This window comes from Pagrus pagrus (genome assembly GCF_965226575.1).
Source record: "Pagrus pagrus genome assembly, chromosome: 12".
NCBI lineage: Eukaryota > Metazoa > Chordata > Actinopteri > Spariformes > Sparidae > Pagrus > Pagrus pagrus.
In genome coordinates this window covers 7,430,464-7,445,097 of record NC_140196.1, presented here as the reverse complement: position 1 = coordinate 7,445,097, position 14,634 = coordinate 7,430,464, and the positions used below count along the sequence as shown (strand labels likewise).

The 14,634-nt window shown below is 43.7% G+C and overlaps 1 protein-coding gene across 2 annotated transcripts in view; it reads left to right on the top strand.

Moving 5' to 3' along the window:
• Positions 1-450: 450 nt before the first annotated feature.
• camsap2b (calmodulin regulated spectrin-associated protein family, member 2b) overlaps positions 451-14,634 on the top strand; it is a 36,550-nt gene continuing 22,366 nt past the window's right edge. For both annotated transcript variants that reach the window (XM_084370196.1, XM_084370195.1), the window contains exons 1-2: positions 451-1,163; positions 8,360-8,619. In XM_084370196.1, the coding sequence (XP_084226322.1) occupies positions 1,022-1,163; positions 8,360-8,619 (402 nt within the window). In that variant the 5' untranslated portion in view covers positions 451-1,021. The remainder of the gene's footprint in view (positions 1,164-8,359; positions 8,620-14,634) is intronic.

Genomic DNA, 14,634 nt, shown 5'->3' with positions numbered 1-14,634 from the left:
TCTTTCGCAATGTAAGCTTATGGGGAAAAGTCTTTTTGGGCCGCAGTGCGTCACGTGACGATGTATTTACACAGTTTCATTATGGAAAAATGGCTTCAAAGCCTGCGGTGGTGAGGACAGGGCCCCTGTACATGGGACGCTCCACACTCTTAGTTAGATTTTGAATGTTTTAATCTAAAATCCTTACATACTGCACCTTTAAATCTTCCCAAATGTCTTGTTAAAATAGAAATACGCAGCCTAGAACAAGTGTATCCATGACTCTGATGTCAGTGGATGACAAAAGTGTGTTTCTTCCTGCAGTTCTCCATGGAAACAACATCTGGGAGTTAGTCAGACAGCCTGCTGCCAGCTATAACTCCACCTTGGTTTGTATTACACTGTGGCGACTCCTGTCAGGGAATGGGTGGGTGGACCGCGCGTGCGCACTGCGCTCCGTCTATCCTCCGACCAGTGCGGCAGGAAAAGCGCAGGGAGGACGCCGCCGCGGAGAGCCAGAGAGCAGAGAGGGGGGAAAACAGACCGAAAAAGAGAGCAGGAGGAACAAACATGGACACGGACGGCGTCTCCAGCTGATGTGCGAGGCCGTCTCACGGTGTCGGGCTGAGGCTCCCCCTCCTCTGGCGCACAGCTGCTCCGTTATGTCGGACAGGCTGAGGATAATAATGTCAGGGAATGGAGGAAATCTTCAGAAATCCTGCTCCTAAACTGCGCCGCGCTGTCACGGTTTGAGGGATATATATATATCTGAAACACATAAAACTAGAGGATGGTGCTCGTGTAACAGAGGAGCCTCCTGTCCGTCGTGCTCTCTCTCTCTCTCTCTCTCCAACAACCCTGAGGGCCACGCGCAAAGTTTTTTATTTTTTTTCTGGAGAAGGGGGGAAATTTTTTTGCTGCATTGAATTCCTCTGGACGGGATGTCATCCGCAGTCAGGAGGAATTCCTCAGGCTGACCAGCTGCAGCGAGTGTGTGGTGTGTGTGTGTAAGTGTGTGTGATCCCGACACAGAGAGTTAAAGATGGGAGATGCGGCAGATCCTGACAGAGAGATGAGACGGACCTTCATCGTCCCTGCCATCAAGAGCTTCGATCACTACGACTTCACCAGGGCCAAGATCTCATGCAGCCTGACGTGGCTGGTGGCCAAGGCTTTCGGCTCGGGTAGGTGGCGCCTCTTTAAAATCATCTCTGGATTAGATTAGATTGGATTAGTGGGAAACATGGTTAAGATAATCATCTAACGTGTGTGTTAATGTGGACTGATGTGGAGGTTTTCACGAGGGAGTGTTTTGTAAACAGCAGCCTGAAATCAGACCCTGACAGTCAGAGTCAGAGCCAGTTAAACTACTTACTTATCTAAGTGTTCCTCCTTTTCTTATTATAAAAAGAAACTTACATTGTCGTCTATTAAATAGCAGCAATTAAACACCAATCTGTATCCATGTAGTGTGTACTATCAAGGCTAAATGGCATCATTTCTGTGTATATGCAGTGTTTTTCATGAGTTCATTGGTCAAGTCCCCCTGAGTCTCTGCTGATGTCACAGTGTCATAGGTTTAACTTGTTGCATGCCTGATGCTTGTTACTCCCAAACCTGTTATGTAACCGTCTGACTGCAGATCAACAGATGCAAGGACTTTAACTTCTGCTGGAGTTTAGGGCCGCAGCTGACGTCAGCGTGTTGATTATTCTCTTGTTAGCGATGACAGAAAATTCAAAGCATCTTCAGGCAAACGGAAGACACAGAAACACTCATTCACACCCATGAAAAGATGTTGATGTTGGCAGCACAACACCGCAAACACTCATTTTGTCAACAAGTGCAGAATGTGCAGATGTATTTGTCGCTCTAAACTCAGTAAACTGTCAAATCTTATGACTTCCTGCTATTTGTTTTACTAGCAGGGATCTAAATGATCAAAAATGATCATCACAGCTTTCTAACGTCGTAGCTGACATCTAAAAATCGCTTGTTTTGTCAGACTAACAGTCAAAAATCAAAACAATATATAGTTTACTGTCAGATTAGATGTGGCAAGGCAGCAAATCCTCCAAACTGAGAAGCTTGATTTGTCCTTTTTGCACAAAAACATGAGGTGACACATTAAAATGTCTTGTTTTGTCCAATAAAACAATCAGAAACTTAAAGATATTTAGTTTATTATCACATACAACAACAATGAGGGAAATCCTGATCAAATTAAGAAGCTGGAAACTGAAAATCTTGAGAAACGATTAAAACAATCGATCTTTTGGTCTATAAAAATGTCATAACATGGCGGATAATACCCATCACACTTTGCTAGATGCCGAGGTGACATCTTAAAATGTCTTGTTTACAAACAACAACCTTAACCAAAAGATATTTACTCAACTATCACATTAAACATGAAAAGAAGTGCATCCTGAGAAAATTCAGAAGCTGGAAACAGAGACGATTTGGCCTTTTTGCTTCTTGCTTCTTATTGGTCTATAAAAATGTTGATTATAGTGAATAATGCACGTCACATGTCCTCAAACCCATGGTGACGTCTTTAAATGTCTTCCAAACCCAATAAATATTCAGTTTACTATTACATAAGACATAGAAAAACAGGAAATCTTCACAATTAGGAACTAAAAACAGGCTTTGTTTGGGATAATTTGCTTGAAAAACGAATTGAACGGTCTATCTTTTGCTCTAGAAAATGTCAAAATGAAGTAAATCACTTCACAAGCAGACATCTTAAAAGATATTCAGTTCACTGCCACAGGTTAACAGCAAATCCCAACATCTGAGATGCTGGAATTTGGGAATTTCCAGTATTTTTGCTTGAAAATTGACTTTAACTGTCCAGATAGTGGCCTTAATATAAGTTACTCCCTCCTGAGCTCCATTCGGTGTAAGAGCTGACACAAGCCGACTGTTATGTTGTGGTTTCGTTGTCAGTCGCAGTGATGATGTTTCCATGTGGATATGTGTGTCAGCCATTATTCTGTATGTGTGACTCCATGTATGCGAGCGCTGGCCTGCCTCCTGTCCTCACTGCGGTCTGGAGGCTGCAGCTCTGGCGGCCCGCCGTCATAAAGAGTAATTCCAGTCCGGAGGTTTTCCCCCGGCTCCTAATGAACGCTTTTAACGGCTGCTCCTCCATATACAACACTGGGAGTCTCTCCGCCACACAGACAGACGGATCAAAAGACTGACCTCTGAATCACGCTCATTGATCCGACCAGCGAGTGCCAAACAGGGCTGCACATGGAAATTAAAATGGTGGAGAGACACAAAGGATAGAGGACAGCAATATGTGAGACAGACACTTTTAGTTCAACAAGACCTATGGCTGTTACCGGGCCGCCGCCGCCACCGCCGTGTTTCTCTCCCGTCCCTCCGGTGACACAGTTTCAGCTCCCAGCACAGCCCGAGAACTGTGGCCCAATTCATAACCAGTCCTCAGAGCCCCGTTTGGCCTAGTTTGGACCGATGACGGATGGTTTGAATCTGCTCAGATGTAACAACTTTCTGATCCGTTGCAAGTTTGAAGCTTCAGAGAGGTGGATTTGCACTAGCGCATGGAAAAACGTACACTTACGTACACATTAAGTGCGGCAACAAGCAAGGAAGTATAAATGTCCATGTAGTTAAAGAGTGATTTATAGTAAGAAGAATGAGGGAAGAGGGCGATAAAAGAGTTGGATAAGGCGGTTTATAACGTGCTTTGTAAAGATGTGGACTGACATTTATGCATGCATGTGGAGTTTAGTGTGTGGGTGTGTAATAAATGTCACTTTTGTCCTGATGTTGGCATCATGTGAACTCGTCAGGACCGAACAGAGGTCGGATCAGGTTTTAACGACAGCGCTTAAGTGCTGCCCGAATGTATTAAAGTGTAGTTAAAGATCCCCACCAGGCGGACAGCTACTCTGATTTGAGTATTTAATGTGTCTGATGTAAGTTTGTAACATATAGTTCAATTAACTTGTTAAACGTTGTGTGTGTGTATTTAACTTCCTCCGCTCAGGGTCTCTCGATCAAAACAAAGACTTATTTTGATGATGTTGTGATGCCCCGTTGGATCATGGGAGTTGCTGTCTTCGTTTTTAAACAACCAGTATTGCCAATGAAAATCCATCTCAGGGCTCCAGACTAACTTTTTCCACTAGTAGAGCCGGTTCTCCGTACTGTAGATTTTAGGAGCACCAGCACAAAATTTAGGAGCACCACAAAAAATCGTCGAGAAGCTGTGGCAGCCGAGGCAAAATGTTGCTCGCAGAAATGGTGCTCCTGGTGTTTTTTTTTCATGATGGTGATTTTAAAATGTTAGTTGGCAGGTGCTCTTAGTCCAAAAATGGTAGCAAAATGCAACTAAATGGTCTTAAACTCTCACTTAAAGTCCACATCTGAAGTGACTCTGGCACGAATGTTCGCAGACGAGCTCATGTTTTATTTTCATCACGTTGAGCCTCGTTCGCCAATTTCCTTACTAGCGACAGGTGACCAAAAGAAACGCACCGTTTCCTGGGGTAAAACAGGTATTTCTCTTGGTTTGAACATTATTGGAAACATTGGGGATACTGTAAGTACACAACTTAACTAAATATACAACAATGGTATATTTTAATGCAGAAAAGTTACATATTATATCTTTAAACGCAGCTTTAATGTCAGCATGTTAATCAGTCTGCACAGTGAAGCTGAAACATCCAAGAGAGGGAACCAGATATGTAAAACACATTTTTGAGTGGAGGATCAATACACGTCCAGCATCGATCAGTTCCCCTGTGACTAATGAAGCCGGTGGTTTCTGGTCACTGTCTGGCATTTGTTCACCTCAGTTTTGGGTTCAGTGTGAACTGCAGCCAGCAGCAAAGTTTTGTTTTGTAAATGGAAAGTTTAATCAAATATGAAAGTTGAAAATGATCTTTGACAAACTGCAAGTGGCTGAAGGTTAAATTTAAATGTAGAGGTCGTATTTTCGGCATCTAAGCTATAATTTGATGGTGAGTTTCCACCACAGGGTTATATCACAGAGTCTGCTGCAGCACAGACACCGCGGTGATTTCATTCAGCTCGTTCGCAGGATGCCCTTGGACTGATGTAAATGCAAATCGTCAACTCCATCAGCATCACTTAAAACAAATATGTTGGCGGAATAAGTGCTGCTTTGCCTCTAAAGCTGTGAGGGAACTGATCTGTGAAATCCGATGATGTGATCGGCTTGAATGAAAACATGCATCCTCCATCCCCGAAGAGAGAAAGACTTTAATGGCCGTGCGCTCTGTGTTTCACAGGTTACAGAGCTTTGAAATGGGATGTCAGCTCATGCTGTTAACTAACCAACTAAGCATGTAGTGTAGTAATGTTATGACCCTGTAGCTCCGATGGTGGAGCGGGTCGGCTCTTAATTGTAGGGTTTGTGGTTTGATCCCCAGCTTCTCCTGTCCGTGTGTGTCATTGAGCAAGGAAGGAAGAACATGCAAGTCGTTTTGGACAAAGGCATCTTCCAAATAAGTGTGCCGAGGAAGCGAATGTACTCTGAGTTTTTATATTTACATTGGACATGAGCGTACAAGTAGTCCACCCACAGAGGATTATCACAAGACTCTGCAGGTCCCCTCAGAGATTTAGCCTCTTTCAGCTCTCTGTTTTGGTTTACAGCCTGAAACATTACTGTTTTGCAGCAGGCGACCAGTTTTAGCAAGAACAACTGTACTACCTGCTTAGCGCCATACGACAGAAAGACACAGTTAGCGACTAGCAGGTGAACATAGTGGAGCATTTAGCAGCTAAAGGGGCGAGATATTTCCCTCGGGAGTTAGTCGAGACCAAAGTAGAGCTAAAAAGAGCGTGAATACTGGACTATTGGCCAGAAAAGAGACTCAAATGGATGATTGTGTTGCTTCATAAATTGGCTACAGTTTGCCATATTAGCATAAAAGGTGCTAATATGTCAGTGTTGCGTTCCTAAGTAGCCAGAAAACAGTCGCTGCAGGTTCGAAGGTCGTCAGACAGCAACCTGTGAATGACGCTCAATAATCAACTGCTTACACACATTTGAATGCTGCTTTTACAACAACAACCGACAAATTCTGCATAATGTACCTTTAAAAAGTGTTGTTTTTTATCATATCACATGATAATAATCTGTGTAAAGTGGGACATCAGCCATGTTGCAAATGAAGAGTGAGGCAACACCACGTACCCAGAACATGATGTCTTTGTGAAACATTAGAAATCGTTACAGTTGGCAGCCTAGATCTCTAACTGGACGACTGTTTTCAACAAAGAGCAGTTAGACAGCGGAGATAAACTCTGCTGACCGTCATGTTGTGTGTGCTGAGCTATGATCCCGGGGGTCTCCAGGGGAGCAGTCTTCTCCGTGCCTGGACTTCCTGTGGCAGCGACTTCCTGACTGTTTCCTCTTTGATGGCCAACACAAAGGAGAGGGATTTAACTTGACGAGGCAGATTTTCATGAACTCTAGAAAAACTTGCTCTCGTTGCTGTTGTAGCCTGCTGATCATTTCTGAATGATTTTATTAACCTCGAAGCTTAAAGGTCATCGGATGAAACGCCTCCTGTTACTAACCATTTCTCACAAAAGCACGATGACTTCACACACACGTCGCTTCGGTTGCCAAATTTGTATTCTCAATGGGCTGAATCCTTTAAGCACGGCTCTAACACTCAGCTTTATAGACATTCTGACAAAAGTCGGATCGATTTGATAGTTGTGACTCGACGCAGGAGGGCTCGTTGTGAAGACTTTTAACATCTGCCTGTTGCTTTAAATATCTCTTTTCATCACCCACCGCAGGGTTACGGGGGGGCTGCACCAACCACAGCCACTGGAAAAACTGCTGAGGTTTGATCACAAGCTTAATGGATTTTTTTTTTTTTCTCAACTGAGCTTCAAATCTTTCATTTTATGATGTTGTTTCGTGGAGCGTCTACAGTGTTGTTGTTGTTGTTATTGAGGGGCTAAAGAACAGAAAGCTGTACCTTTAAGATAGATCCCTTTAGTGTCCTTTGTTTCCTTCTGTGTGATTCAGAGGCAGCGAGAGAGGAAATGACCCCACACACCAGGAATACACACTCACGCTGGAGCATGCAGTGCTATAAACACACACACACATGCAAACAAACACACACATTCCTATAATAGGGTCTAAAGTGACACACAAGGGAAAGAGCTGCATAGACACAGTACGTATGTCACAGAGTGACAGATTGATGACTCGTATATTATAACTTTGAGTCACAACATGTGGTTAACAACAACATAGTATTCTGGTGAGGAAAGGACGAGAGAAGTGATTGTGTGTGTGTGTGTGTGTGTGTGTGTGTGTGTGTGTGTGTGTGTGTGTTCAGCTACTTTATTCAAATCAGATTAACTGAACGAGGTAACAAGATTAGAAGGTACTCCACGCTTTGTAAAACACACTTCTACCTACATATACAACACATACACACACACACACACACACACACTGACACACACACACACACAAACACACACACTGTGGCTTTGTGCTCACAAGATGTCCCCTGTGTGGATCTTCAGTGAGATAAGCACCAACAGATATACACAGGACATCAGTGCATTTATTTTTGTAACTCAGCACAGTACTCTACTTAAATACAATTTTGAGGTATTTGTACTTTACTTTACTACTCTATACTTTGTGATCCATTAAATTTGTAAGACAACTTTAGTTACTAGTTACTTTGCAGGTTACAGGGTGCATCAGAGCCAAAGTAGCGTATTTTTTATTCAAGTATTTGATATTAAATGTAATAAAGTATCAAAAGTACAAGTTAAAGTAAACGATACATATATTCACATGGATGTACCGCCAGATATTCAGCATTTTTAGCATACTTATATTCCATCACTGCTCATTATACAGTATGCATGTCAATGTATGTATGATACACTTTTACTTGCACTTTTGATACTTATGTACGTTTAATATCAGATACTTCAAGACTTTTACTCAACTTCCTTTTTGTATGTATGACTTTCACTATGTTTACTTTTCCTCAAGTCTGACTTTTGACTTTAGCCCCTCACTGGCCTTCTGGCTTATAAAACCTGTTTTTCAGTGATGCTGATCAGGAGGTTTTGTGGTGTGTACCATCTTTTCTGGGTGTGTGCAACAGGCTTTGAGCTGCTTGTGGCTGCGAAGGCGAGGCTCTGAGCTACACTGTACTGTACTGATGCCATGGCAACAATAACAAAGGCTGTAAAATCTAGAAATAATAGCATAGCTTCTTTTATCGCCTGCATTGCTTCTTTGTGGATGATGCAGCTGCAGGACAGGAGGTGCTCAAAATTAGCTCTAACCCCGTGTCCTCTCTCCTTTTGTGTCTCTCAGACGCAGTACCAGAGGAGCTGGTGGAGCCTTTATACAGGGACCAGTACAACCAGGAGCACCTGAAGCCTCCGGTGGCCTGCCTGCTCCAGTCTGCAGAGCTCTACTGCCGGGCCGGGAGCCTGATCCTCCGCAGTGATGCCGTCAAACCTTTACTGGGACACAACGCTGTCATCCAGGCTCTGGCTCAGAAAGGCCTGTACGTGACCGACCAGGACCGACTGGTGACGGAGAGAGATCTGACCAGCACGCCCATACACATGGTGAGTGGACGTGAGCCTGGCAGAGCATGTGATTGAACACATCCTGATTGTCCTGCTGGTTTTAAATGTTACAGTTCAGTCTTTTGTTCGCCACAATTTCCCACAGCCCAAGATTATGTCTTCAGACAATATAAAACTCAAACGTATACAGTTTAAAATGACATAAAACAAAAACAAATCTGCACATTTGAGAAGCTGCAACCAGCAACCGCTCCACAAATGACTCAGATCAATTTATTTTCCATCAATAGACTAATTAATTAATTGTTTCAAGGCTGTATCACTCGTAGATGTTAACTGTGTGCTCTGCTGTGTCTTCCCCTCACGGAGACTCAGTGAGTTATATGATATTGTGTTTATGTGTAACGCTCCATGTGTCCTAACGTCCGCCAAGATCTGTTGTGTGGAGAGAAAAAAACCCGCTAATGACGGGTTTCCTATAGCAACCCATTACTCACTGCTCAGACCTCTGTGTCGTTAGAGAGCAGCGGGCGAACATGCTTCGGCTCACACAACCAGGAGGTATTCTGGGAGTGTGTTGACAAAAGTGTGTGCAGCACACAGCAGGATGGACGAACTTAATAAGGCTGCAATGTACATTTTAATTATTGATTGATGTTCACCTGAAAATCTTTATATATTTTGATTTAGAGATTATACATTTAGAAGGCAGGACAACATATTAATATTATAGTGTGATATGAGACTATGTATCTTCTGATATGTCAATGTTGCATATTGTTATATCGTGATATGACGTAAGTGTCGTCTTCTCCTGGTTTTAAATGCTGCATCACTACATGTTGCATTACTGGTGATTATTATTATTAATATCAAATATCTCACTGTGTTAATATTTTGTGAAAGAACCATTGATACAGATGATGTTTTTCTTCATTTAAAGGTGCAATATGTGAGAATTTCAGTAAAAAAAATGCAATTATGAACAGAGTGTGAAGAAATAACAGTTTTCAAGTTATGTAAAAGACGTCTGTGTGTTATGTTGTAGAGGTAAGTTAGCATGCTAACCAGATAGCCTCGGGCCTGAAAACCTCTTTCTCCCAGCAGTACAAAGCTCCTAGCGGTGTAAACACAAACACTCCCCACAGTAGTCCGGTTAGCTGCACGGCTAACTGAGCTAATCAAGCTAACAGTAGCTACAGTCGTGGGTGTATAAACAGAATACAGTTAGCAGCAGTTAGCAGTTACTCTAGTGATATGCTGCCCCTATTTGTTGGGAGTATGAATTCAACAGGTGGCCAATCAGCATGACCTCAGCTGTTTAAAAAATAAAGTAAATCAATATTATTTTACAGCCATCGGCTGATTGTAAAAGCCCAAACTAATGTCTTTATATTTCTGTTTTTGTCTCGGCCCAACAGTCTAAACTCCAAATATATTTAGTTAAGAAATGATATTGATGAAAAGAATCCTCACATCTTGAACAAGCTAATTTAGCGTGTTTTTGCATAAGAAACGACTCCCAAACTGTCAATAACTTCCTGTTGATTCACTAATCAATTAATTAGCTTACTGCTTCACGTCTGGAGCATACTGTCACCTTTTACTGGATTTGAGTAGAATGGAGTCGAGCCCAAAAACTGCACATTTCTGCTGTTTTTAGTTATGAAAGGAGAGCGAGTCTGTGGCAGCCTGATCCAGACACACTGCTGGCACACGCATGGCTGGAGAGCGGGCACTTCTGCTGACGCCAAAAGGTGTCTGCATTGCAGTGCACCCTCCCTCCCTCCCTCTCTTGTTCTCACTCTGTCTCTCTCCGTCTGTCTTACTGTTTCTTTCCTCAACTCTCTCTCCGTCTCTGTTGCCACCCTCCTCCTTCAGTCTTCATCTCCCTCCTCCTGTCACAGTCTCTATTTTAGCCTTTGCTCCTCCGCCTCTGCCTCATCATGCAAACTCTTATCTGTGGGATTAAATAAGACGGGGACATCGCTATCTCCTGAATATTTAATTGAAGCCTAAGCATATTTTATCAAGCCCCTCGTCAGAGCCCACGGATCATTCTCTCTCGCCCTCTCTCTCTCTCTCTTGGTTGTGTTTTATTTGCCCTCTGCTCCAGGGGAAAACTCAAAGTCACCGCTGACAGACGTTTTTATGTGCTCGCTACAAAACTCATTGATTGAGGATGTAATGACGGGCGGTGATTAGGTGCAACGCTTAATGATCCCTCGTCCTTTCACGCCTATAAAAGTCATGTGAGTCTGGCTGTGGTTGTGCGTGTGCGGCGAGTGATTTAGTGGCGGACAAATGGATCCTATAGCCCCTCAACTCCCTCCGACCATTGACCTTCATTTGTGTAACACACAGCCAGGCAATTTGTTAACCTGTCCGTCCTTATTGTTGCTCTGCCCTTCCGAATTCACCACATCGGTTCTGCAAAGTAGAGGAACCGTTCCTGTCGGTGTGTATTTGTGGACTCAGCGGGATAAATTCAGTCACGCTAAAGTGAAGGCTTTTCATTTCGGGGTTATGGTATATCTGCAGGGAAAATGATGACCTCATGGTTTTCCAAATTCAGAGCAACAGAAGAATAACTCATGTCGGGGAGGAGGAGGAGGAGGAGGAGCGTGGCAGTCTGTCACAGGGCGAATGGATATATACAGAGAGGCAGAGAAGGAGGGAAAGTGGGGGAAGGAAAGAGTTTAGGGGGGGGCTGCCATTTGGCTGCGATCTGGGAGGAAGCGGGAAAGTAGAGCAAGAGAGGAGAGGAAAGGGTGAGCGTGGAAGTCTAAGAGAGGACGAATGGAAAAAGGGAGAGATTGGGGATGAGCTTTTTGGAAAGGCAAGGGGAAGGGAAGGCTAGAGAAGCGAGGAGAGGAAGGTATTGCCTATTTGGCGGGCGGGACGACATGTGCGTGCCAGAGAACGGAGTGGAAAAGGCCCACTGTTAATGTGGCCATCTGGAAAGAGGGGGAGACGAAAGAGAAGAGGGGAGTACGTGAAGAGCAGGGAGGGTCGAGGAGAGGAGCGGAGGAAGGAGGAAGGAGGAAGACGTGATGTGCACTACTGCAGCAGTGTGGAGGGTGGGGTCTCGCTGTGAGCCGGAGCACGTCTGGTGCACAAACGAGAGCCCCTCCTCTCAGAACACACACACACACGAACACACACCCCCAAAGAGCCGTCAGACCTCCAGCAGTGTGTGCAAGAGTGTGTGCCTTTCTAGTTGTACTTTTTTTTCGGGGGGGGGTCTCTCACATGCTCTAAATGTTAAAACACTAAGGCGAGGGAGTGACGGAGGAGAGCGAGAGAGAGAGAGACGTAGCGGTAATTGAATTTTCCTGCAGAGAGGCGTGTCCCTCCGTCTAAAAGCTTTCTGCCAAATTTCGCGGAAAGATTTGCAGGAATTTATGGATGTGTGCGCGAGACAGATAACAAGACGTTGGACGTTGTTTTTACTGGCCCTGACTGTCAGCGCACACTAACGTCTGAATGGGGCCAGACGTGGAGGTGTAAAGTTGTGCAATAAAAACGCTCTGATGTCGGCCTCCTCCGAGTGTCGGACGGACACTTGCTTTGTTTGTGCAGAAAGAGGTTACTTTGATTATCTGTTTGCTCAGCTGTAGTGCGCTTTCCTATGGACGCCTTTGATCAAGGGCACACACACACACACACACACACACACACACACACACACACACACACACACACACACTCATGCAGCCATACAACAGCAGTGATGCTGAATACTGATGCTCCTGTTAGATAGTGTGCATGAGTGCACTGCAGCTCTTTACAGCCCTTTATGACCAGTGTGTGTGCCACCATTTCCACAGCCTTATAAGGCGTGTCTGTCACCGTCAGTGGTTTGGACTTGCTTCTGCACACACACACACACACACACACACACACACACACCCTACAGGTCTTTGTGAAGGGATAATAGACAGCACATGGCTTTTAAATCCATGCTGTAGTGTCAACAGTAGTAGATACCAGAACAGTCGGTAGATATGTAAGCAGCGGCTCCACAAACTGTCTGTCGGTCTTCTTCTCTGTCTCCTCTGTTCACACCCATGTGCACACACACGTACTGTACACACACACACACACACACACACATGCACGTTAGATCTGAATACACTGTCCTGTGAGAGACGGTGCAGAGAAAACAGTGACAGATGAACCAAAAGGCACACATGTTAATGTCAATGTTTCAGTCCTATGACCTCTTTCAAGGCATTTGAGTAATGATAATATTATAATAATTAATTGTCACCTAGGGACTGTTTATGAAACATCATGTTTAAGAACGGTTTAGCTTAGCCTAGCAAACAAAATGGAAATGACCTTGTGCTATCCAAAGTTTAAAAATCTGCTCCTTAAAGCTGCTGTACGTGATATTTTCTTATTAAAATAATTGTTAAATAGCTCTATATTCCAACAGTAGTCACTGTACGCTGCACGTTCACGTGGTGACGTAGAGAGGAGGGAGGGGAATGCTGACTGCAAATTGGACAGGAAGTTAGCTAAAACGACGACAAAGCATATAGCAACTTAGGCGTTATCTCTTGTTTGTTTAATGAATTGTCATTGTGCAGGGTGCAGTTACAAAGCCAATACAAGTTAGAAGTCCCCTAGCTTACTCACTTATAGTCACCAGCCACCTAAATGCAATTTTTTCATCATGCAAATTCTTCCCTGAGAAATTAATGAAAATGTAGATGAATGCCTTATCTTGCAATGTTAAAGAAAGTGGGGAGGAAACTCCTGGATCAGCACCAAAGGTTAATGGTGTGTATTCTGTGTCGAGACCCTTTCTCCATCTTACTTTCCGTTGAGATGTTTTTATCCTGCTGACAAACGGAGAGGGGTGAGAACATAACCTCCCCGGCGGAGGTTATTAATAAGTGAAAGAACACGCAGTGCAGTAATGATCTGTGCACAGATTGTAAAAACAATCATTCTGATTTCACGAGGAGTCACACACTGTAACGATTAGACAATACTGCTTTTAAGGGCCCTCCTCCACTTTCCTAAAAGCTACCCTGCTTCCTGTTTAAACATAAAATGTACAAAACATGCAGTTTCGTCAAGGGATGGACAAATCTTTATATTCCACTATATAATATAGGCATGCTAAACTGTATAATGTGTTTTTTAATGCTATGTTTTAACACCAATATTGATTTACAAACATCTAATGAAACATAAACTAACCCAAGTGATTTGTCATTACCATTTAAATTCATGTGTCTTTACACACACACACACACACACACACACACACACACACTTCGATGCATGCGCACAGACCTACGCAAGCTTCTTAACCACGTTAAAGATTTAGGGGTTTTATGTAAATGAGTTCAGAAAAGCTTCAATCACAGGAAAAGCTCAGTGGGTTTTCATGAAGATCGTGTTTTCTGGATCTTCAGTTCTGCTCGGCGTGTCTCTCCCTCTCTGCCCGTCTGTCTGTCTGCCCTTCTGTCTCTCCGTCAGTCTGTCACTCAGTCTGACTGCCGTCCCTCTGGAGGAGAAAGCACGCAATGTCAAACATTCTGCAATATCCTGAAGATGCAGGAATTCAAAACAGTGTCTGCAGCCTGTTTTGCAGACAGTTTCAATATCAGCTCATTTAGTTTGGCAGCTCTTTGTTCAGGCGCCATCCCAAACAATCCTGTTTACTCGTGTAAGGCAGTACAGCTGTAGCATGTCCACCAACTACATCTTTATATAGGTCAACTATGCATCAGTGTCTCCAAACAACTGTTCCGCTCTCAGCAAGATTTTTATCTCCGCCACGGAGGTTGTGTTTTCAACCGTGTCTGTTGTTGGTTGTCAGCAGGATTACACAAAAACTACTGAACGGATTTCCATGAAACTTGGATGGAGGATGAGTCTCAGCCCAGAATAGACCCTGTTAACTTTCGGTGCTGATCCGGATAAAGGGAGTTATTTTCTCACTTTCATTAACACTGAGAGGTGTTTTTTTTATATTTTCATACATTTCTCAGGGAATACTGCACGGATCTTGATGAGCAGCCGCTATACGATAAC